Here is a 26,647-nt window from a genome sequence, read left to right as displayed (position 1 = left end):
ATTGTGTACATAGTTTGTACTAAATGACCCATAGGTTGAGGAGGCGGTGACCGTGGCAGTGTAGGTGGAAGCGGCGGAGGAGGAGGCGGTAGCCAACGCTGTTTTTTATATATATATATATATTTTTTTTTTAATTGGGGTAGCCCCCAAAATATTGGGACATATAAAAAAAGAAAACTCTGTTCCGCAGAGCGACTGACCCGTGCGTGCTGCAACTGAAACTCCATTATCGCCTGCTACTGCTCGCACAGTCTCATGAGGCAGTGAGTGGGAAGGCTGAAGTTACGCTGCAGCACAGACAGGCGAGCAGCAGCAGGGTGAGAATGACGAAAGCGCGCACAGACGGCCCACACTTGCAGCAGCTCTGATATATCTGGGTATGTATCGTGGCGGTGTAGGTGGAAGCGGCAGTGGAGGAGGAGGATGAGGTAGCCAACACTGTTTTTTTTTGTTGTTTTTTTATTTTATTTGTTTTTTATTGGGGTAGCTCCCCAAATATTGGGACATATAAAAAAAGAAAACAAAGAATAAGTGCACCTGAGTATAACAATGGCTGGGTGAGGCCGGTATAAATGTCTATTCTGCACATGGTACAGACAAGTCTGGTGGGATCCATGCCTGGTTCATTTTAATAAACGTGAGCTTGTCCACGTTGGCTGTGGACAGGCGGCTGCGCTTGTCTGTGATAACGCCCCCCGACGCTCTAAACAAACGTTCTGACAATACACTGGCTGCAGGGCAGGCCAGCACCTCCAAGGCATAAAGGGCAAGCTCAGGCCATGTGCCCAATTTGGAGACCCAGAAGTTGAATGGGGCAGACCCATCAGTCAGTACGCGTAGGCGTGTGCACACGTACTGTTCCACCATGTTGCTGAAATGCTGCCTCCTGCTAAGACGTTCCATATCAGATGGTGGTGCTGGTTGTTGTGGCGTGCTTACAAAGCTTTTCCACATTTCGGCCATGCTAACCCTGCCTTCTGAGGTGCTGGCGGTGCCCCAGCTGCGTTGACGACCTCTTCCTCCTCCTCTGCCTTCGCCTTGTGCTTCCACTGAGCCCCCGGTGTCAGTTGGGAAAGTCCTCAGCAGTGTGTCTACCAGCGTGCGCTTGTAGTCGCGCATCTGTCAATCACGCTCCAGTGAGGGAATTAAGGACGGCACTTTGTCCTTGTAATCGGGATCCAGCAGGCTGGCCACCCAGTAATCAGCACAAGTTAGAATGTGGGCAACTCGGCAGTCGTTGCGCAGGCACTGCAGCATGTAGTCGCTCATGTGTGCCAGGCTGCCAGAGGCAAGGATAAGCTGTCCTCTGTGGGAGGTGTATCGTCTGTGTCCTCTTTATCCCCCCAGCCACGCTCCAGTGATGCCCACGAGTTGCGCTAGGTGCCACCCTGCTGTGAACACGGTTCCTCCTTCTCATCCTCATCCTCATAATCCTCCTCCTCATCCTCCAGAACTGTGCCCTGGCTGGACAATTGTGTACCTGGCCTATGCTGGTGCAGGAACCCACCCTCCAAGCCACTTGTAAATGACTGGCCTGGTAACCGTGGAAATGACCCCTCTTCCTCCTCCTCTTCCTCCTGTGCCACATCCTCTTCCATCATCGCCCGAAGCGTTTTTTCAAGGAGACATAGAAGCGGGATAGTAAGGCTGAGAATGGCGTCATTGGCACTGGCTATGTTGGTGGAGTACTCGAAACAGTGCAAAATGGCACACAGGTCTCGCATGGAGGCCCACTCATTGGTGGTGAAGTTGTGCTGTTCTGCAGAGCGACTGACCCGTGCGTGCTGCATCTAAAACTCCACTATCACCTGATGCTGCTCGCACAGTCTCTCCAGCATGTGCAAGGTGGAGTTCCACCTTGTGGGCACGTCGCATATGAGGCGGTGAGCGGGAAGGCCAAAGTTATGCTGCAGCACAGAAAAGCGAGCAGCAGCAGGGTGAGAACGCTGAAAGCGCACACAGATGGCCCACACTTTCTGCAGCAACTCTGATATATCTGGGTAGTTTTTCAGGAATTTCTGCACCACCAAATTCAGCACATGCGCCAGGCAAGGGATGTGCGGCAAACCGGTTAGGCCCAGACCTTCTACGAGATTTTGCCCATTATCGCACACCACCAGGCTGGGCTTGAGGCTCAGTGGCAACAACCACTCATCGGTCTGTTGTTCCATGCCCGTCCACGCTGGCGTTGAAAGAGGCGACGGCCTGGATCCGCCCAGCAACACAGCGCCACCTGGATGTGAAACCCCCTCGCGGCTCCACGCGGCCCCCCGAGGGAAGCGAAGCAGAAGACTGGCACTGCAGAGAGCGGCGCCGGGGGTTGCTGGGCATGATCACTTGCGCCCCCAAGCTCCAAAACGAGAACCGCCAGCGTGCACGACCTACATCCCTGTCGACTGCCCAGGCAATCCCTATCAAGCACAATACAACCCAGCACACAGCAGCCCACAACACAGGTCACAGCGGACTGCTCACGGACCTAAGCTGCTTACGGTTCGACCGACTCTCACCCATGCGGGAAAATCCTGGACATGGCACACAAGGACGGTGGAACCCCAGCCAGGGAATCGGACGACTGATTACCTAGGGGAGCTGGATGCTAGCCGTGAACTGTCTCTGAACAGGGTCCTTAACCGAGGCTACAAACAACCCAGCGACGCAAGAGTAAAACTGTTTTATTCATGTTTTATAGTCAATCCTGTACTTCTACTATTCAGTTCAGCGGTGTTGAGCAGGACAAACAGTCTGCTAAGCAACGTTAATTTATATATCTCCTTTCTTATAAAGCGTTGTTCTGCGCCCTTGCAACCTGGCATATTCTTCTGTAAAATGCTGATGTCAAGCGTAACGTTTATCATATCATTTAAGTTACTTTATCACCTTAAGCGCAGCTAGCTATATCTCAAAGCATGTTATACCATAAAAGCGATGCCTAAAAGTATGATACCTTCATGTAATTTGTAATCTCAATCTACGTTTAAGCCTGTTTACTATGTAATATCAAACAAAAAGTGCTTTGTCTATCTACTACCCACTGTCACAAATGTTTAGCAATCAACGTATGGAATGCCGTTGGGGTACCATATGTAAGCATGTAACCGTTATAAGCACTGCAAAAATAAAGAATTAAAAAAAAAAAAAGTAGTGGCAGCTAGGAACAACATACTGTTGGACAGCCACCGCCATCAGGTTTTTAAAACTGTCTGTCTCCACCAGACGGAATGACAGCACTTCAAAGGCCATGAATTTTTAAATGCTGGCATTCAGGGTCAGGGATCGCAGGTGGCTTGGGGGTACTTCCTCTTTCTCTCCAGTGTTTTGGAGATGGACAGCTGAACGCTTCCATGGGACAGTGTGGAGATGCTTGGGGATGGTGACGGACTAAGGTGGAGGAAGAGGCTGAGACAGCAGCAGAAGAGGAAGCAGGAGGAGCCTGAGACCTTTCTTGGTTTTTGAGGTTCTTACTCCACTGCAGCTCGTGTTTTGCATGTAGATGCCTAGTCATGCAGGTTGGTCTCAGGTTTAGCACGTTTCTGCCTCGCTACAGGCTCTGATTGCACAGCGTGCAAACCACTCGTATCTTCTCGTCAGGACATTGTCTGAAGAACTGCCATGCCAGGGAACTCCTTGGAGCTGGTTTTAGTGTGCTCGGTCTCTGGGTGCGGTGGGCAGTAGCAGGCATACCGTCTAGGGTGACGGCTGCTCTGCTTTTGCACCCTGCTCCCTCTTATGCTGTGCTGGTGCCTCTGTGCGACCACCGCCTCTTCCTCCAAACTGCACACATCACTTGCATGACCTTCATTCCATGTGGGGTCTAGGACCTCATCATCCTCCACATCATCTTCCACCCACTCCTCAACCCTGCCCTCCTTAGCCTAAATGTTGCCATTTGCATATGAGTTCACTACGATTCAGAGTTATTGAATACTTGTATTTTATAAAAACATAGACAACTTCACTGAGAGAGAGCGCGCGCGCGGGGGAGAATCTGAGATAATAAACTTACGGTTTCCATTCTGCAGATTTGCTCTTCGTTTTTCATCCGATTTCATTTTGGCCTTGATATACCATTGGCACCTTTAAAATTATAAATAGACATTTATGTATAAGAATATCATATATAAGATTAACAACAAATCTGGAATTAATGAATGCTATGCTAAAGACATTTTGATATGTCTGTTAACCAACACCATCAATTAGCCATTAGCATGTTCTTTCCATTTACATTTTCACAGCAATTTTTCAAGTGATATTAATTTAGCATTATTGCATTTTTAATGAGCCAAACATCTTCCTAATCATATTTGTCTCACCAAAGATAACATTCTGTCAATTAGATCTGGCATAATCACTAATTTAAAGAAATGTTAATATGTATTACTAATGTACAATTACCATAACCACTACAGCCCTATAGTGGTTATGGTTACAGATGTGCCTTGGCACTGTCCATCCGTAAGAAGTCAAATTGGTTAAAGTATGGTTTGACAACTTACTTGGATTGTTTATTGGTCACAGTCCCTGCTTCCAGCCTTCTCCTGCAGGAGAATCCAGTTAGCACTGCAGGGCCACTTCGAACCGCACTCATTACTTGAGAGCTGATCACTCTCGGCTAATGAGCATGGTCCTGGATCAGCCAGGCTTTTTTTTTTTAAGGCACCAAAACAACTTTATCTAAATGAAGCAGTTTTGATGTATGGATCATGCCCTGCCGTCTTACACAATTCTCTGCCATTTAGAAGTTAACTCGCATTTATACAGCCCTAGTCAGTCCTCCCTGTATTTGACTTACACAGCCTTCCTAAACACTTCCTGTCAATAGAGATCTAAAGTTTAACCTTCCTTTATTGCACATTCTGTTTAATTTAGTATTTCTTATCTTCTGCACTGTAGCTGTTTAGACCCTGCATGAACCGCATGTGTGTGTGATTAAAGTTCAATTTACAGAGCAGGAGATAAAAACGTCTAAAGTAAGTTAACATCTGATTGAAAATCAAGCCTTTTTTTCATGTAGGCTTTGTGAGTTACTGCCAGCGTAGGTGTGGCTCGGGCTCATAGACAGAAACAAAAGTGTCTTAACTCCTAAATGGCAGAGAATTGAGCACTGAGACTGCAGGTGCATGATTCATACACTAAAACGGCTTCATTAAGCTAAGCTTAAGTTGTTTTGATGTCTTTATTTATTTTATTTATTTATTTATTATTGCCATTTATATAGCGCCAACAGATTCCGTAGCGCTTTACATCTTTAGTGTCCCTTTAGGAAAACATCTGGCTTCTCTTGCAGGACAACCTGGGGTTTGTGTCCTATTCCATACAGGGCCACCCTGTGTGACTTCTGAACTTTTTGCACAACAAATAGCTACGTTTTTGTTTACCTTTTTATTTTCATCAGTAAAAGCTTGAATAGTACTGCAGTGAGGGGATGAGGAACTGTCACTTCATTGATATATATATATATATATATATATATATATATATATGTATATATATATATATATGTATATATATATATATACATATATATATATATACATATATATATATATAAATAGAAAAATAGAAAAAATCCCATGCACTCACGCTTAATCGTTCCTCATATGCCGGGTGCCAGAGCCTGGACTCCAAAGATACAAAGAAATGCCAAATAGTAGCTGCTCACCGGTCTTTTAAAATCCCAAAATGTTATTAAAGGACCACTCTAGTGCCAGGAAAGCATACTCGTTTTCCTGGCACTAGAGTGCCCTGAGGGTGCCCTCACCCTCAGGGACCCCCTCCCGCCCGGCTCTGGAAAGGGGAAAGGGGTTAAATCTTACCTTTTTCCAGCGCTGGGCGGAGAGATCTCCTTCTGCTCTCCTCCTCCGATCCTCCTCTTCTCCTCCCCGTTGGCTGAATGCGCACGCGCGGCAAGAGCTGCGCGCGCATTCAGCCGGTCACATAGGAAAGCATTCATAATGCTTTCCTATGGACGCTGGCGTGCTCTCACTGTGAAAATCACAGTGAGAAGCACGCAAGCGCCTCTAGTGGCTGTCAATGAGACAGCCACTAGAGGACATAGGGGGAAGGCTTAACCCATTCATAAACATAGCAGTTTCTCTGAAACTGCTATGTTTATGAAAAAATGGGTTAACCCTAGAAGGACCTGGCACCCAGACCACCTCATTAAGCTGAAGTGGTCCGGGTGCCTAGAGTGGTCCTTTAAATCATATTAAAATCTGTGACCCAGTCACAGATTTTAATATGATTTAATAAAATTTGGGGATTTTAAAAGACCGGTGAGCAGCTACTATTTGGCATTTCTTCATATATATATATATATATATATATATATATATATATATATATATATATATATATATATATATATGCACATTATGCTTACTTGCAGCTTATTTTACAGTCTGATTGTAGTTTTGGAAATATGAATTCCTAAAAATGCCAGCAGGTTCCTTGCAAATACTCAGTAGTAGGGTATTTGACCTATTTTATTTGTCTGTATTTGTCATACCTATTATATATAAGTAAAACTGAATTTCTGCTTGTACCATATGAAATACATATTTTATCACCCAATATTCCTTTAAATGAAGAGCAAATAAAAGAAAATATATTCAAATGTACATTTTTTAAAATTAAATTTTTTACATATTGTTGAGCAGGAATCTAAACAACATGCTATACACTAGCTAGATGGAATGAATTATACCCAGTACTTTCTTTTAATGAAAATAATTTAGTGATAAAGAGAATAAACCACATGATTAAACCAATTTTCTTTTTTTTTATATAGGTTTTCCTTGAATGGATCCTGTTAAAGGAGCACTATAGGGTCAGGAACACAAACATGTATTTCTGACCCTATAGGGTTAAAACACTATCTAGGCCCCCTGTCCCCGTCATACCTTCCTAAAAATAGTAAGATCTTACTTGTATTCAAGCCTGAAGCTGCTGGTTTTGTCCCTGTTTTCTTTAGACCTGCCCACTGCCTGCTGACATCAGCAGAAGTAGTAGCCTGATCCAATTACAATGCTTCCCCGTAGGATTGGCTGAGACTGATAAGGAGGCAGATCAGAGGCAGAACCAGTACAATTCAAACACAGCCCTTACCAATCAGCATCTCCTCATAGAGATGAACTGAATCAATTAATCTCTATGAGGAAAGTTCAGTGTCTGCATGCAGAGGGAGGAGGCACTAAATGTTTGGATGCATTTTAGGCAGCCATGACCCAGGAAGGATCTCTAACAGCTATCTGAGGAGTGGCCAGTGAAGTTATCACTAGGCTGTAATGCAAACACTGCATTTTCTCTGAAAAAACTGTGTTTACAGCAAAAAGCCTGAAGGAAATGATTCTACTCACCAGAACAAATCCAATAAGCTGTAGTTGTTTTGGTGACTATAGTGTCCCTTTAATGATAGTGATGGTTTATGATAAAGAAATGGCAAAATAATATTCCAAATCATTCATTTGCAATTACCTAATAGACTAAGTAGTTGTAAAATTATATTTACTCTTCGATCATTTAATTTTGCTTTTGTTTTTACAAATCAATACATATGAAGGCATCTTTTCATACAATATTGTTTTTTTTATTTTACTTTTCTAATATTGTCTGTTCCTAAAACTGCACAATAAAGGAAAGATTCACTGTGTTACACACACCATTAAAAGCAAGAAATGAACATCTCATATCAGCTAAATTTCATTTTCTATAGGAATAGTAAAGAGCATTCAGCTCAGGCTAGTTAGTGATTATAATATACTTGGGATGATGATTAAAACCATACATCTTACGTGCTATAGTCTAATATAATAACAAAATGTTACATCTTTTGGGATAAGCAAACAGCTCCATTAACATGCAATATCGTTCTCATCCAAGTTTCTACGCAATGTGATGCAACACTATAAATATTGGGGTTAACCACTGATAGTGTAGGTCGAAGACAAACTTGTCTTGCATTGCCAGAGATTAATGGGAGCCACACTACTAGACAGCATTCACAATTTGTGGCGGTCATCATTCATTATCTCCTGGCATGTTAATAAGCGGCGAAGGACAAAATTAATAATGGCGGCCATGAATTTTGGCAGCTTCTCAAAAGTATGACTCTCATTGACGAATGCTTTTGTAGTTTATTATGACATCTCCAGAAGCCCACAATTATATTATTTCCCCACCATCACAAAAAAAGCAATGTAATTATTAGCAAGTTATTGAAGAACCCAAATAGGTTTATTAAAAACAAGTGAATAGTCCGACAAAACACCATGGGGACTGTAGTACAATAAACACTGTATACCTCCTCTGCAGAATTCCAGCAATCACTTGCTACCTTGTGACCTTAAGTTATGGCACGTAGATCTTTTGACATGCCAAGCAACTTATCAGTGATTGACATAGAATGCAGTTACAATCCTTGGGCTCCATGACAGCAAAGATTGATGTATCTGAGCTTTAATGCACTAGTAAATCCTTATGATTATTTGTGGTGGGTCGGACCTTTTACACTTGGAGTCAACAAGCTGTTCATCCTTACTTTTATATGAAATTGAAGGCATAAACTACACAGCGGGGCATGATTTCCTGGGAAGTACTACAACCTATTTGGCATATCTTTGGCATGACACCTTTCACTATGTTATTTGCAATGGTTTTGAAATTAATTCTGTTTGCTTATGGTGGATAATCATTTCACGGATAAGCCAGCAGGTGCTTATCTCACTCTGCCTCTCCAATACGAATAGACTCATCAAAAATATGTGATACGGCAGTTCATCAAATTGCTAATTCTAAATAGTGCAGCTGAACACATCTGTAAAGGACCAATCCAGTCCTTCAAAGTGAAATTTGTTTTAAATTCCCAAGTAAATTGAGAATGCATTCACAGTTTTCTTGCCTAGTGTTCACAGGATAATTTCCAATGAATGCCCCTTATAACTCTTTATAAAACGATTCTTCAAACTGAATTTCTATCTCACAAGCCAATAGTTGAAGCTATTGAACTAAATCCATCCCTAACTCACATTGCAGTAACTTGTGGTCCAAAAATGATCTAAAATACATGATGCAAAAATATTAGGTTTAATTAGTAGTATATCACAGTCTCTCTACTTTTTGAGTTTTGTATGCTTTATGTGATATTGTATCATATTGTATTTATACAAATACATATGTTTTGCTTTGTTTCAATAAAATATAAGTAATGGACTTTCAACACCATTTCATTTCGAAGCAGATTGTTATTTATGTGTGATTATACATCAGGATATATATATTTTAAATTCTTCACAAGGAGCAACCATTGTGCATTCTCACAAAACAAAACAAAATATTAAACAGTAAACAATAAAATCAGGTTGAATCAGATTAGATTCATATTGACGGTATGAGGGCAATAAGTGCACTGGTGGTGAGCTAAGAATAAGAGGAAGGGAGTTGGTTGGGTTGAGAAGAAATACCAGAGTAAAGGAGTTTTTTTTTGTGTGATGATGTTTTTGGAAGACTTTAAAAAGTATGGAAGGAGGTGGTTAACTGGTTGTGACAAAATGCTTTATCCCAATAGTTGGGTACTAAAAATGAGAATAAGCAGATCAGGCAGGGAATGAAAGGAAGAGTAAAGTTAGAAGTAACAGCGGCGAAGAAGGTAAGGAATACAATGAGGTAAACAAAGAAATGTATAGGCCAAGCGAAATCATTTTTAAGGAACTGTTAGTTTGGAAGCTAGTGAGCTTTTAGCAGTAAGGGAGAGAAAAAAAAATCAGATTTGAGACGTGTTGAGAAAGATACAGGTAGCAGAATTTTAATTTAATGCATGGCAGGAGTCTGTGTAAAGAATATTTCCATGTATGGAAGAAGAGAAAAAAATGAAAGAAAATCATAATTTGAGCTCCAATGAGTTGTGAAAACATATTTTAAATTCACTGACAGGACAATTAGGTAGAAAGTACCAGCTATGAGTACAATTAGACCCCAGGGATTGCTCAAGGATTCTTGGTATATTTCTCAATGGGATCACCCTGATAATTAAACACAAGCATGGGGACTTGTCAACATGGCCCAATTGTGTAAACCTAGTATTCATCAGGATACAGCTGGGGGATAAAAAAAGCCTCACTGGGAGACCAGCTAGAGGATACTGAATCATGCTAACCTGGGGTATGAGTCTATTGAGAATTGTTAGCCAAAAAAAGATGAAAGTACAAGAGAAGTGCAGATAGGAGAAAAAAGAGAAAAAAAGGGGGCAGAGGAAGTTAATGAGAAGGGAGAGGAGGAAAAAAAAAGCAGGCACCATGCCTGAGTGCCCCGGTACTGCACCCCTCTCCACAATGGCTCATGGAAACCACACAGGGGAGCCTCTAAGTCTATCACATCGTGTTAACATATGCCTCAGCTTTCAACGAAAATAGTAACTAAAACCAACCTTGTGTTTACAGTTCCCTGGCCTTCACCGTGTCTGACATCAAATCCTAAAACCATCAGGTTTCCAATAATTCAGGTATCCAACATACCGAAGAAGGGGTGCAAGAGCACCATCAGGTCAACAGTAGGACTAGTTTGTCTGCATTGGGGATGGCCTCTTATACACCTGAAGCAGGAGCTGAGTATAATTAAAAAGGCAGGGGTTCCTAGATAGTTTCATGATAACAGCATGGACCATCTTTTAAAATGGCGGAACCATTGACGGAGGGACCTGGCATAGTGTGACATTTGTAATTAAGATAATGAATGAATAAGGGAATGTGTGATATCTGTAAGGCAGAACCTTGCTAGGTGTCCAAGTACGTGGATCAGTCAGTGACAGGGGTGATGTGGTAAAAGTGTCTCAGTAAGTCATGCATGCCAGCTGGGAAATCTGGATTCCTGCATTGGGGTAACATCGGACTTGGGTACATCGACAGGTAATATCATGTACCTAAGCAACAGGGTAGTCAAAATGAAGGAAGGTAGAGATTTGTAGTGGTTAAGATTGGACAAGGATTTTTTAAATTAAAGTGATGACAGGTGTTGGGAATGGAAGATTTTTGTCCTCCACAGAGGAAGGACTCCTAGATGCAGATGAAGAGGAGATTGTGAGTGGGAGGAAGGAATGTACGGAGATGAAAATGGGTGCTGATAGAGGTGGTTCATGGATAAAACAGACTTACTTGTTATTGACTGGGATTATTCGTAAGAAGTGTGAAGACATACAGTGATAGATCTCTGAGTAAGATGAGATGCAGAAGAAAAGATTAGGCTTAAGGGATGTGAAAAAGACGATGTGTTGGATGTCATCTGCATGAAATGCATATGGAAGCTGATGAAGTCAGACAGAAGAGCAGCATGAATAGAGAAGAAGACCAAGGATTGAGCCTTTTGGTTCTTTTATTGAAATTACAATAAATTAAGATGAATTAATAATTAAAATGATAAAAAGAGACTATATCAATAGTAAGAGATGTAGGACGATACTCAGTCTAGGACAGAACAGGGTCAATGATACCACATTCTGTATCTTCCTGAGATACAGGAAGGCTGATTGACCGTATTAAAACATAGGGAAGATCAAGGAGAGAATAAACGCCTTTTTAAAGGGACACTATAGTCACCTGAACAACTACAGCTTAATGCTCCCTGCAGGCAATCTAATGTAAACACTGTATTTTCAGAGAAAATACAGTGTTTACATTAATTGATAGGAATACCTCCAGTGGCCGTCACTCAGACGGCCACCAGAGGGACTTCCTATCATGCATTTCCCTAAAAAGGCCCTGTACACGTCAAACGTATTAGAATACGTCTGACGTGTGCAGGAGAGAGAAGGCACTGTGTGCGCGCCTTCTCTCTCCAGCCTGTCAGCAGAGGAGGGGGGCGGGCAAAGACCGCGAGCTGAGCGGTCACTGAGCTGTCACATGAATGCCGCCCTCTGAAGTATGTGCACATCTGCGGCGAAGCCGTGCATGCACACAAGGGAGCAATGACGCTTCCAAATGGAAGCATCTGATTGCTTCCTGCTCACGCCCACCTATTTCGTCATTTTGACGAAATAGGGGGCGCGGCTTCACGAGGCTCCCGGCGCTGGAACCAGGTGAGTAAAGAGGCTTGGCTGGAGAGTCCCTTTAAAGAAGAAATATTTGCATTGTGAATTACATGTCCCTTGGCCTTAGTATAAAAGGTTACCTCTGACAGTCTGAGCTTGCTAGAACAAAAAATTAAAAAAATGCTGGATACCACAGAGCAACACAGCATGGGACTTAGCTGTAATTATTTTTGCAAAGAATGATCTAGTTGCAGATAAAATTTAAGAGAATCAGTATGCAGTTAGCACTTTATGCCAGAAACGTTTCTATAAGAGCTTCATAAAATCACCAATGTTTGTATGATGGCCATGACGTACTATACTTTAACAAGTCACCCAATAGTAAATACTCTACATCAGAAAACACTCTTGCCCAACTCTCAATATAAAGAAGATTATTCCCTCATTCTGAACATTCTGAACATTCTGCTTAGAACATATAATATTACTTCCACTTTCTGTGCCATGTAGAGATTAGCGCAATGCAGCAACTAGTGGCACTCACCTAGTGAAACCTCACCTGTGTAACTGTGATGCCAATCATGCCATTCAAAGAAAAGCAAATTATGTTTCTATGGTATCCTATGAAACATTTGTCCTGTGGCCAGAATCCTTTACTAACATTTATCTCAGTAAAGTTATGCCAGTTAGTGAATAGTATTTTTGGCACAACTTTGCCGCAACATCATTTTAACAGTGTCGGTTCTTAGTGAATCCGTATGTATGAATTCAGGAATGCATTTACATTTTTAACACATTTCTAGCATACATTTCTTGAAATATTGATGAAGGATTTTCCTGTACTGAATGGTTGAATGAAAACTGCCTGTGTCGATGAAAGTCAAATGGGAATCAGGAATTAAAACTCATCACATGTGATTAGCTAAGACATGCTACAGGTCCTTCAATCAGTGCAGTGAGAAAGATGGAGTCCTAAGATTGTTCTTGGCTTACTATAAATATTGAAGAAATTATAGCTAATTGGATTCAGAAGAAATGGTAATGAAACGCTGGATGTTATTTGCACCATTAAAGGTGCATTCACTCTTGCAAACATCTGCTAAATTCCTTTCCTAGTTGATAATTACTCAATCTTCTATTTCAAGCTCATTTCCTCGGCGTGCCATATTTAACACTACAAAATCTGGCCTTAACATCATCTCATTCTGTCATCCTGTTATCTAATTTCTTAAAATGTGAAATATATTAATAAGGCTGGCTGAACATTACAGGTTGTATCTCGGATGAAAAATGATGCCTGTCTATTAAGCAAGACAAGGTGGCATTGATTCAAAATTATTGATGGAAATAATACATTCAAACGGAACAAAAAATAAAGAGCAGTCAGATCTGTTATTGCTTTAAAACAGTGTAGAGCAGCACATCTGGTGATATTTCGCTCACCCTTGGGAGTTGTACTAAAGGAACTGAGGGGATGCTACTTTTTTGTTTCGCTCACTAACTGCTCACAAATACATAACAGCCCCAAACACATACTATAAACCTCCTAAACCTTTCACATACACACAACATACTCTATCCTCCCAGAGACACACTACACTCCCTAGTCTGCCACACTCACTAATACAGTAGTTCCCCTAAATCCCCCACACAGAAGCACTAAACCCCCATATATCCACATAGAGGAAATACACCCTCTATCTCCCCACAGACACACTACTGCCCCTGTTCTCCACAGCGCAATACACATTCTATCTCCACCACACAGAAACACTACAGCCTCTATAAACACACAAATACACACACATTGTAGCCCTTACCCCAGCCCCTATCTACTCACTCTACAACCCCTAAAAACACACACACACATACACACAACACACTGTTAACAGCCACAACCATATACACACAATCCCAAACGCAGCCTCCCTCTCACATGCAACTGCACAAATGTAAACTCACAGACAGCTTCACTCCTCACCACAATACAGGTGATCTACTCCACACACAACACCACAAACAGTCTCCCCACACAAAAGCAACCTCACAAGCAGACTCCAAATGCATACAAAAAAGCTACAGGCAGCCACACCACAGATACACCAACAGCCTCTTCCAAACCTGGACCTAGAGTAACTTATCAAACATTTGGTAACACTTCTTACCTGGGGTCCACTTGTCCTTACCTCACTCACAGCCAGAATCCCTCTATCTGAGCTAAACCCAGTGCAGCCACCCTACATGCTCATCAAACTGACATGCCTACTTTAGTGAAATACACCCACTTTCTGTTCCCAACCCCTCATATTGGGCTTTTCTGCCTTTAAATGCCCAAAACAGATTTTTGTCCCAGTCCTTCAATGATAACAGGTGTGTGAAAGGTCGACCAAGGAAGTAACACTCCAGTGATTTACCATGCACCTGATGCTCAGAGTGGGTAAGGAATTGCAGGTTCCCCTACTACCTCTTGTCTCAAATCCCCACGGTATCCTTTAGATTGTAAGCTCACAGGCTACCTATGCACTTTGTATAAAAGAGCTTAAATGGCAAGATTTCAGCTTACGGGCAGGGCCCTCTCTACCTTTTGTATTTGTGTGTGTATATTGTTTGTTCTCCACTAATTGTACAGCGCTGCAGTATTTGTTGGTGCTTTATAAATACCAGTAATAATTGGTTATGCCCAGAAAAACTAACACTTAGAAATGCAAGAAGAGATGAGGGCCCTGCTAAAAAAGGGGCTTAAAATATAGGTCCGCCTATGGTAAACATTGCCTATTCATCCAAATAATCAATAAAACCTCCAGAGAGCTTCTGTGGCCCATGTATTCTGTTCCAGAGATAGCATTCATATAGAGATAGGAGCACAGCATGTAGACACCAGAGAGATAACCAGAGACAGCAAACAAGTAGGGTCAGTTCAGGCCATGGGTCAAGATCTAGAATAGCAAACGTCCAAGCAAATTACACAAGGGTAAAGGGATGGTCAAGAAGGTTCAGAATGCTTAAACATGATAGGCAGCACATAGTATGTAGTACACAAGACTCTGATCACACAATACTGATAGTATGATTGAGCAGATTGTTTACAAGAAAACAAAAGTAAGCACAAACACTAAAAAGAGGGAATACTTCCTGCAGGGTGCTACAGAAAGGAAAGGCCAATCCCTGGAGACATCAAATGAAAGAAAAGAAAAATATTCAGCACACCTGAGGTTTCTTCTATAACCTCAGGTTTTTTGAGAACAAAAATGTGGAGACAATTTTTCAGCTCATCTCGGACTCAGATAGGAGCCGAAACGTTATCTCCACATTTTTTTTCCTAATAAAAGACTGCCTTTTAGAAGAAATCTCGGGTGTTCCTGGATATTTATCTTTTCTTCCATTTGAGAAAATGGTTTAGAATGTTGTAGGCTTTAAAGGAGGGCATTGATCAAGCCACACCTCCCACCAGCCTTCCTCAGCAAGTCTATGGATTGGAGATCATAGTGAATCACTGCCCGGCAGCCAATCTATGTGCAGAATCCAGCCGCACCCTCTTGTGATGGATGGGACCTTGCTTGGAATCTTGTCCCAGGTGTGAGAACACCACACCTGGACTGAGGAGATTTAGCACTGTAGAGTACCAGGGACCACAGAAGGTCATGGATAAACAGACAGGCTTATGATGCAGCATTCTGCCAAACATTTATTTATTTTGTGCAAAAACTGCAAAGATTTGAGCAATCAAATAAATACAGGATATTAATGAGACCAAAATCTATCAAATGCGTTAAAGTTGTTATGGTGCCTGGAGTGTCCTTTAAGAATCTATCCTGATATGAACTAAACTGCAGCTAAAGCTAACCAATACTCACTGTAATTAGAACAAAATATGACTAAAATCGATCTCAGCCACAACTTATGCAATTAGTCCTAATTAGTCAAGAACCTTTGTCTTTGACTGGCCACAAGGTTCACAGGTGGACAGCCCTGCTGTTCTAAATGCTCCCCAGACTCACATTTCAATAGCCTTATTAAACTGCACAATGGTTTAAACAGAGTGACATACATATATTTTTTTTCCTTTCAGGCCCCGCGATGATTTATTTGGCAGAGATGACCTTGTAAAAATCATATTGCTATTGAAGCATAAGATATCTTTCACTTTGATGAACCCTTTCCCTCGGGTACATCTGTTTAAATGTCATAGGATATATTGCATATTTACAAGAAAACCTGCTTCTTGATTCATTTTGAAAAACGCTTCAACATCAGAGTCAAGAGTGTCACTCCCTCGGCCGAACACTCATCTCTTTCATTTGATATAAGCAAGAAATCAATTTTTAATTGCACTGACCAGAATGTATCAGAAGAATGTAACTGTAACTTTTCAAGTTTTAATGAGACTTCTGTATGTAGCATATATTGTAACAAGATAAAAAATGATAAATTATTAAGAACCGTTGGAAGAAACAGCATAAAATCCGGGTCAATTAAGAGACTTAAAACTAAAATATCATCCTTTTCAACTTTCTAACTTGTTGTCTGGCCTTTAGCTCACGAAAGGGAACACGTCTGCTAGTATTTAATCCTTCAGTCCATTTCTACGAAGAATGTGTTTTTCTGCAACAATTAATGTATGACACTCCATGAAAGTGAAATACTACTTCTTGTAAACGAGTTCTTTGCTAATCATTCCAGGCACTTATTTCTGGTAATTAGTATGCTGAGCAAGAAATAACAGTCTTCTAATTAAATCATCATAAAGGCACTTCACCTTTGACAAAAAACGGAATAGATTAATAAAGTACAGCAATGAAGTCAACAGAAGGCAGTAGAGGAATGATAATAAACATCTTTAGATGACATGCAATATGAGAAGGCTGAGAAATTTATTGGTGTAGACTTAGACTAGTACTGGATAAGCAATGAAGGGACAATCATTCAACAGAAATGTAAAAAGAGAACTGTATTGTCAATGACAAAACTCCACAGCAGTAAATATAAGGTTGCTGTGCCAAAAAAAAAAAAGGTCAAGGTTGTTGTTGTTCAGAGCACATGAACAATAACGTTTCTGCCAGTCTGCTTATGAGGTTTGCCACATCCACAATGATATCCTAACCCCAGTCTTTTGGAATCAATATTTGATTAAAGGGGAACAGTCACTTTTGTGGAAATTACTAAACTTGTACATGGAGATAAAATTAAGTTTGGTTGAAAATAGAATTTTTGGGGGGAATGTTTGAATTTCAGCCATATGTCAGTTTGGCTTGGCAGAAAATTGGTGCCAAAACACAAATTTAGGAACCAAACCAGTCAAACCAAAATGTTGTGAAAATGAGTTAATCAGAGTTCTGGAAAATACATTCATAATATAACATTATGCAGTACACTGACAAGAGCATTTTCCTGCCATTTCATTCACTGATCAAGTGAGGAAAAGTAACCAATATAGGAAAAAGAAGAGGAAGAATAGAAATGTGTATATATATATATATATATATATTTCTTTAACAAATAATATATAAATATCTTTAGGTTTTTGTGTGTACTCCTTCTCCTGTTCCGTCTGTTGCTTACTTCTCACTTAATGAGTGAATCAAATTAAACAGATCTTATAGAGCCAGAAAAATAATAGTAGACAGCCACTGAGGGCAGACTTAGAACTGCAATATAAACATGTTTTACATTGCAGCACTAAATGCAATAGGGACACAGCACCCAGACCACTTCAATTAGCTGAAGTGATCTGGGTGCATTTTTTTCATCAATCAGCTCATTCTTTGGTGCACCACAGATGGAACTCTGAATACCAAATCAAACGAATACACTTGGCCATTGTGCGGTTTGGTTGGCTTGTGAATTCGGCTTGTTGTTACTAATGGAGGCAAGATAGCCAAGATGTGCCAAGATAGATATCAATAAAGCAAGGTGAATTTCTTCTTCTTTTTTTTTATACTTCACAAGTATATATTAAATATATGAGCACAGATAGTAAACATAATATTAAAAATCATTTTTTTATGACGTACATTTTTTATACTTCTTAACAATACTTTTTTGTCACATCAATCAGCAAGGAAATGCGATATTTATCCAGCAAAACATTATTTCAACTCGAGGACACACAATCTGTTTGTATTTCACTTGTGCATGTGATATGATATGAAATCATTTTTCAATTTTGTTTTATAGGAATTCCACGGATCGAGGGCACTCACAAAGATCTAGATGATATTTGACTGGATCTCTCACATTAATGTTGGAATTTAAGAAGCTGGTTCTATCTGCCTAGTTAATAGGAGAGGAGCTGTTACCTTATTTTTACAGCTGCCAATTTCTGAAGCTAATTATATTGTGTTCTAATGATTTCAATTTGCCTTCTAATATTTTGCCAGGGGAGACATGCTTACCTCCCGGTGATAAGGAAGAACAAGGTGAGTATGACTAGCAGAGTAAATCCTCCAACTGCAGCTGTAGCTATTACCAGAATCTGTCCTTGTTCTGCGGCCAAATCAGATGCTGTAACAAACAGAATAGAGAAAATATTCACCAACAACGCCAAGGAACATGTAATGATATTAAAATATTCTATTCGTATTTCCCCGGATTTAAATGGCACACATTCCTAATGTCCTGGCAAAACAGCAGATTTTCAGCCAAATTATTTCTAATGGTAGGGGGTGGGCAAATGTGGATCGCCAGCTGTTGTGGTACTACACCTACCATGATACTTTGCCAGCTTTAAGAAATACCTGTTAAGCTTCACCTGGATAGCATATTGATGTGGAATCCTCAGGTCATCTCCCTCTACCTTTCAGATGTGAGGAACCTTGTCTGCACCCACCACACTTCCCTGGATGTCACTTCTACATAATGTTGGACAACACGTAAAACATGCTCTGGTCATTCATTTGTTGCATTTCTGCAGTAAATTTAAATATCTAATAAAGGATGGTTCTTCGGTCTCTCTCCTTGATTACCGGAAAACTGTGGTCAATTAGTTGTTTGAACCTATCATTTAATAATTGGAATACATTGCCCTTGGACATGTTATCCGATTATAGACTCAAGTAGAATAATCAATAATCAGTGGTCACTTCCTAAAATGGATCTTTATGAGCCATTGATTAACTCATCATTTTGCATTAGATGCTTCTATTAATACTCTGATTACACAAGTGTGGAACCAGTAAATGATCTTACTGCTCTGAAAAAGGGTTAAACAATTGCACAGCAAGCAAATTGCTTTATTTAATAGAAAATAAAACTTTATTTTTCTTTTTGTTTCTCTACAAAACGCATTCTTTCTATGATTGATTTAAGATACTTTCCTGGCCATGCAGGCTCAGCCATTTGTGTATCTGTGAAGAAACTAACTATTAATAATGACTTAAAAATTAGATTTGTTTGCTGCATGCGGCTGCTGCTGCTAATGTTGCATCTGATTCTATTGTAAATTATTGACGCGGCACAAATTGTGTTCCGGAAAGAACCTTGAAGTAACCACTCGACACAATTCATTTCTGCTGTATGTTTTTTCCGTATTAATGAGACACATATTGTATATGGGCTGTGATATGCAACTCAGCAACAGCTAAGTGAAACAGTTATTATCCTTTTTATATTTACACAGGTATTTTCAGATGCAGAATAATCGTATAATGTGTCAGTGGAAACAATGAGACATTGAAATTAGTTCTAACCATGCACATGTTTTAATTTTAACAACACAAGCATCAACCTGTTCATGTGTGCTATCATGAGATAAGAAGTATCTACCATATCATATGACTGCATGTAGATTCGTATTGTTTTGTGAGCTATATAAAATCTTAAATTCCTTAGTCTAATATAGATTGAGATACAGTCTTAATGTTGTGCGGATTTTCTGGACTGGGATATAACAATTATTAGGTTAAAGTAGTAAACCTCATACTTCCTAACATGTCAACTGGACAAAGAGGGACATTTTATTTGTAAGGGTGGGTAAGGTGTGACCAGTGCCTGGGTTATTCTGGGAATTTAGGTTGACTTACTAATAACAATTCATGGAACTAAAATATAATTTATAATAAGAACAATGTATCTTATTTACACAGACTGATTTTTAACACACTTAGTGTAGTTTAAGAGACACGTTACTGTGAGTGTTATGGCTGTGGAGCTCTGTTATACACTCAGACACACCAACAATACGGAGCTCCTACAAAAGCCATTAGGACAACAATAGATGGACATCAGGATAGAAACGTAGGGCAGTTTGGAAGTATGTTGGCAGGTATGTAACCTGGACAAATGAATACGTTGGGGAATTTTCTCCAGACTGCCCATTTTGACCAAACAATATAAATGCCCTTGACAGTTCTCTACAAGATCTGCTTTAGGGAATGAAGCATTGTTAATTATTTTTCTTTTTATGCCAGCTGGAGAATTCCAAAATCTTTGTAAAAAACACTGTCCTGATTCATAGTTATTCTAGTAAGTCAATATTTTCTTTGGCTTTGATGCGGTGGTCTAACTGATGAAGATGGGCTTCCTTCCTTTCTATCACTCCTTTCCTAAATAAGACTTTACTCTTTCATGCATATCTGTTGTTTTACCAGACGGACCACCAGATTGAAATTTCTCCAAATGTACTAATTTGTAAAGTTACCAAATAGAATATATGTTTAATATAGGGCAGGTCAAGAGGCACAAATCCATACACATTCTGTGTTAAGAGCACAGTCTGCAAACACTTCTGATATTGACGATAATGGCAAATAAAAACATCACTAACCGTCCAGCATGTACATTTTCAATATTTCTGCAGGGTTGATTAGTAAATTAGTCAAAATCATTGATTATTTTATGCAGATAAAAAACTACATCTTTACTGAATAACTCTGGTTTTCAAGACCAAATCATATATTTTGGATCTGAAATTAGGGGATTGGGTAGGCAAATGACAGATTGAATTCAATTTTGATAAATACGAAGTTATACATTTTGTGATGATGAACCCGCTAGTGTACCCTAAATGAGATGGACATGGAAATAACGGATCAACAACAGACTAGATATCAATTGTCTGATAGCAGATAAAAGCCATTAATTCACATGAAGAAAATAAAATGTTGACTTTTTATAAATCAATGGTAATGATCTCTCTTTCCATTTAGGGCACCGGTTTTAAAGAAGGATGTTATGGGATGTAAAAAGTGCAGCGATTGGTTAAAAAATGAATGGGTGAATGACAGCTTATTACCAATTTATTAGCAATTGTTTATATTGTTTATTACACTACCACACTTTGTTAGGTAATTACAAAAAACTTTTATTCTCTACTATGTGCCAAATGTGCCATCCTGGCCATTGAGAATTATTTGCCCCATATGAATGGTAAATATTTCAATTTTGCAACAAAGTCTTTAATGGAACACACTGAGTTAAACTCATTGGCTGTGAGCTTCAGCTGATCATTATCAGCCAATGAGCTAAGCCCTGCACTGCGGGGCTAGTTCAGTTTAGAGAGCTAAAGTTTAGGTGGTCCGCACTAGATAGACCCCAGGTAAATTGTCACACCATTTACAAATTATTTGATTACTTACAATGGGAGGGCGCAGGGCACTGCTGACACCATCACAACTACAGTGCACTGCAATCAGTATACTTTCCTTTATGTTTGTCAAATTCTAGTGACAACTTTTTAAATCAGCAAATACATTATCCGTTCCAATATCCATTTAAATTGCAGTTTCAGAACAGAGTCTACTATTGATAGAACACCTGCATTAAAACATGTCTATCACTTTCTCTTGAGATCCCTATAAATTAGATTTTGCAATTATCATTTAAACATGTGCAGGCAGCATAAAAGCAGCCCATATTAACGTTGCATATTTAAAGCAGAACACAGCTTAACGGGTGAACAAAAACACGTATCTATATTATTGTAAATTGCTGCTGTCAATTTCAGCTGCTAAAAGTAAAACACTAAGAAAATAGAAGTTATACATGTGCCCGATAAACTACTAAGTTCAAAGTTAAACAAAGTTGCATTTTTATAAAGATGCAAATGTAAGTTTTGCATATATTTAAATGCTGAGCACTGTGGGTATTTAAACTTACTTTCATCTCCAGTTTCAAATTCAAATTTATGACTATAGCCACTATATCCTGCAGCGGTCCTGACTCGAATGTGAAATATATACTTTGTAGAAGGCTTGAGGCCTGTGATAATAACACTTGGCGCTTTGGACCTTGTAGACGAATAACTGAGTTGTTCGTGCTCCTGAAAAAACGAAAGACAAAAAAAAAAGACAATAGCAATTAAGATGATTATTAAAATATGAGCTGTAATGCATTCCCTCTACTTCGACCTTGTTTGTGAAATGCACAATGCGTTTATGCAACAAATGTTTTTTAATGTGTTTTATTTCCACCATATTTTTCTTTTTTTTTTTTGAGGGGGTGGGTTGAAACTGTGCCTTGGATTTGAGGCATGAAATGACGGTGCTATGGCAAGCCATAGATTATCTTCATGATCAGTTCAATCTGACAAGTAGAATGATTGGTTGATTTGTATTTTGAAGCAAAATGATACATAACACAGCAACTTCAACCCTTGAGTGCCAATGAGGTGTGCCACATATTGCAATATAATGCACACTCTACGCTGGCACGTGATGGGTGAAGCTTGATAGGACAGTGCTATCACATTGATGAAAGACGGAGGTGTGAGCATTAAATACCAGTTACTCACTTCTACCCGCAGGTAGTGCCAAAATGCCGGCGCTATCCGGGGATAGGCCTGTTGGCGAGAGAAAGAAATACATACAATTTACACAAAAATTTAATTCTGTCTTAGCTATAGTTCATTAATGTATCTCATATGGGAACATCAAAGCAAATTCATTTGAAAGAACAAGAAGGGGTCTAAAATGTGAATAGTTGGTATAAATGTAGAAACTGTTTGGCAAACTATGGCATCCCCATTGCTGTGAAATAGGACTGCTATGTAGTACAGCTTTTTAAGGCATGCTACCCCGCTTAACTGAGCCTTACAAATAATGCCTACCTTGCAAGAAAAATCACCCTCAAGTAGAAAGTTGAATATTTTTTTTAAGAGAGAATCTGGCATTTTCTGTACAACAGTTTTGACAATACAAATCCCAACAAGAGTATTATAAGATTGTAATAACAAGGTACATTTTGGGCCGACTTACCACATCCCGAATAACCAAGTAAATGGGTATTTCTCTGTATTACTTACATACTTGCTATAGATGATCTAACATGAGATTTAAAAAATATTATTACAAGTCTGCCACCAGCAATAGTGCGCCTTACGTTGAAATGCCAATAGTTCAATGTTTAAAGAAGAACTGTATTTATCAGAAAATTGCCTCTTTCCTTCACAGCAATAACTATTACTGACATGTTAAATGTGGGGAGGAGTGCAGCATAGTTAAGTATAGAGAACTTTTATCTCTACTGCATTTCGGGTGATTGACGCCGCGATCATCCAATGCTGAGCTGTGTACTCACTTCAATATTTATGGAATATTCAGACGTTTTCTACATAATGCAACAGGAGATTCTGGGACTCCTTGAAAGATACTGTATGTTTCATGTTAGGAAGGTTATAATGTTCACTGGATGTGAGCCTATGCCTTGCTAGCCATAAATGTGGTGTAAATTAAAAATATTTGCAGATATAAATAAATACAAATAAAACAGATAATTTTAAATAATAGGTATTCTTGGCTGAAGATGTCCTTCCTTTTTATAGAAAGTCCTCAATATGCTACAAAGCATAATGGATTTGCAGATTTTTTTTTGGGGGGGGGGAGAAATGTTTTTGGAAAAAGAAGCTTCTGACATTTTGGTAAGGACAATTTACCCATGAATTACCTATAGAAGACAGAAGATGATAGGACTGCAAGAAGTTACTTGAAAGGGATGATTCATTAGACTATTAGAGCAATGAGCCTTCTTCATTATTTCAATGGTATTCTCGGGACCAGACCTTGCAAAATGCTGCTTTTCCAAAAGTTAAGCTACAGCCTAGACTCTACGCGCCTAAATGTCTACTAAGCTACAGTGGTTGTGGTAGCTCGTACACAAAAAGCCAGATCAAATTGTCTGTAACATTCAGGGAACTGTCCGATTAATAGTGGTAAACAGTAGAAGGTAACAGTGGTAAACAGTAGTGGTAAACAGTAGAAGTAGAATAGTGGTAAACAGTAGAAGGCTTTCTATGGTAATAGTGGTAAACAGTAGAAGTAGAATAGTGGTAAACAGTAGAAGGCTTTGTAGAAAGCTTGAGGCCTGTGATTATAACACTTGGTGCTTTGGACTTTGTAGACGAATAACTGAGTTGTTCGTGCTCCTGAAAAACCGAAGGACTCCAAATAAGTAGGTAGGTTTAAGGAGAGGTTTTACATTTGTGATATGAGTAGAAGGAATGACAGAGTAAGTGTCATGTGTAGTGCAATATATATAAATATTAATAAAATATTACCTTGTTTAGTTTTATTTTATTTAGACATTTCTTTTGTTCAGATCTTTTTCATTCTTACTACCCTGTTTTAAGTAACAATGGGTTTCGATAGAGGATTTGAACAGATGTCATTAGACTAGCCTGTTCATTCAAAAATTACATGTTGCTGATTAAATGCAATTTACAAATGTTTTTTCTTAGTAAAGACAACATGATGACAGGATCAAAATAAACAAGATTTAAGAAAAAAATCTAAAGCTATTTTTGTGAAAATAAACACATTTAACCTCAAATCTCACATTTTTAATCTTTTGAGTTTTTTGGAAAAATCTGCCTTGCATAAAAGAGATAATAATATATAATTTACCTAACTATATATTATATATAAAAAGACTACGTAGTAATCTTATGACAGCAGGTCAAAAGAACTTTGATTTATCTTCCCATACATCCAGTCATCCATTTGTCTATCTTTTTGTGATTTTCAAACACATTTTTGCAAACATTGAAATTCAGACGGTGCAGGTTATTTTGTATTAGTGATAACAGACCAACATTATTTTGACGCATAAGATATCAACATTGTTGAGATTTATTCACAAAACGCCACTGTGCAACCAACATTATCTAAGAGATTTTGCAGTCAGGGGAAAACAAGAAAGAAGTCATTTACTGTGATGTATTGGCCCATTTTCTGCTTGTGTTTTTGGTAAATGTAAAATAAAGAATGTTCCCTGTGTTCTGCAAATTGTTATTTAGAGAAGTTTAGTCCAGACGCATTTTTTTCATCCATAAAATAAAAGGTAATGGCCAAAGAAGTGACACATTTCACTGTAATGTTGGTAACATCAGATTCCATTATTTCATCTTTGCCTGCAGCTTGTCCAGAGTTCAGAGTTAACCAAGATATTTGCACTTTGAAAAAGACCCACAACAAAAATGGTGCAAATCATGGTAAAGTCACTTCTAATTTGTTAGGAATAACTTTAACTAAAAAAAAAATATATATATATAAAAATTGTCTTTATGTCTGTGAGTTGACTTGTTATCAATTCTTGAATACGCCAATTAATCAAGGAGTTATAAACATCTCATGAAATATGACTGGTTTGACTGTAACTCAGGTGTAACTCTCTAGCAGAGAGAACTTTGAGCAGTCCCACGAAACAGGCTATACCTGGGCCTCTTTCACCTGTATTGTAAACACTCGTAGCTAGTAGGAAGACTGCTAAAAGGACACTCAAGACACATATAGTATTTCAGCTTGCTGAAGTGCTTTATGCAACTGGAGTCTGTCATTTTTTCAACAGTTTATAAAAGTGCCAATTTCATTATAAATCTGCACTTTTATAACTGGGGGCAAAATTATCTTCCTGACCATCATTCAGACAGACAAGTCATTTTCATTTGCTTCTCTTAGCTCCACAATGTGTGAAAAGTATTGGAAAGCAGTGATCGTGCGCATGGATGCACTCACAACTGATGCACGCACAGAGGCTATTCAAGGAGAAGCCTCTGATTGGTCAATTTCACAGCACAGACTTAAATGCATGCATCCATGGTATGAAATGTATCTACTTGCATGTAATCTCTCACATGGAATATTGTAACTCTCTCCTATTTGGTCTTCCCAATAGCAGTATTGCCCCGCTACAGTCTCTAATGAATGCTGCCGCCAGACTGATTTTCCTCTCTAGTCGGTCCTCTCACACCTCACCCCTCTGTCAGTCCTTATATTGGCTTCCTGTATACTATAGGAGTCAATTCAAAGTGCTAACCCATACCTATAAAGCACTGAATAATCTTAGCCCCTTTTATATCTCCTCACAAATCGATAGGTATACCCCTTCTCGGTCTCTCCGCTCTGCCCGTGACCTTCTTCTGTCCACTGCTCGCACCCGTACGGCCAACTCACACATGAAGGACTTTTCACGGGCGGCTCCCTTCCTATGGAATAGCCTGCCTACCGCCATCAGACTCTCCCCTAGCCTTCAATCATTTAAGAAGTGCCTTAAAATCCATTTCTTTAGGAAAGACTATGGCCTCCCAAACTAACCTACCTGTCTCTTGCTCTCTCCTAAAGGGCAGCACTCTACTCTCTCTCCAGCTCTCATTCCCTCCCACCAAATTTGACTGCAATTTCCTGTTCTAATGTGTTT

The 26,647-nt window shown here is 39.4% G+C and overlaps 1 protein-coding gene across 1 annotated transcript in view; it reads right to left on the bottom strand.

The window, feature by feature from the left end:
• Nucleotides 1-26,647, bottom strand: part of EPHA6 (EPH receptor A6) — an 814,401-nt gene that overhangs the window by 155,188 nt on the left and 632,566 nt on the right. Inside the window, exons 7-9 of the mRNA XM_063448791.1 lie at nucleotides 22,115-22,277; nucleotides 18,415-18,523; nucleotides 4,007-4,077 (exon numbers count right to left, since the gene is read on the bottom strand). Coding sequence (XP_063304861.1) covers nucleotides 4,007-4,077; nucleotides 18,415-18,523; nucleotides 22,115-22,277 — 343 coding nt within the window. The remainder of the gene's footprint in view (nucleotides 1-4,006; nucleotides 4,078-18,414; nucleotides 18,524-22,114; nucleotides 22,278-26,647) is intronic.

This window comes from Pelobates fuscus, chromosome 1 (assembly GCF_036172605.1).
Source record: "Pelobates fuscus isolate aPelFus1 chromosome 1, aPelFus1.pri, whole genome shotgun sequence".
Taxonomy (NCBI): domain Eukaryota; kingdom Metazoa; phylum Chordata; class Amphibia; order Anura; family Pelobatidae; genus Pelobates; species Pelobates fuscus.
Note: the sequence above shows the minus strand (reverse complement) of the source record. Positions and strands in the feature narration are given on the sequence as shown.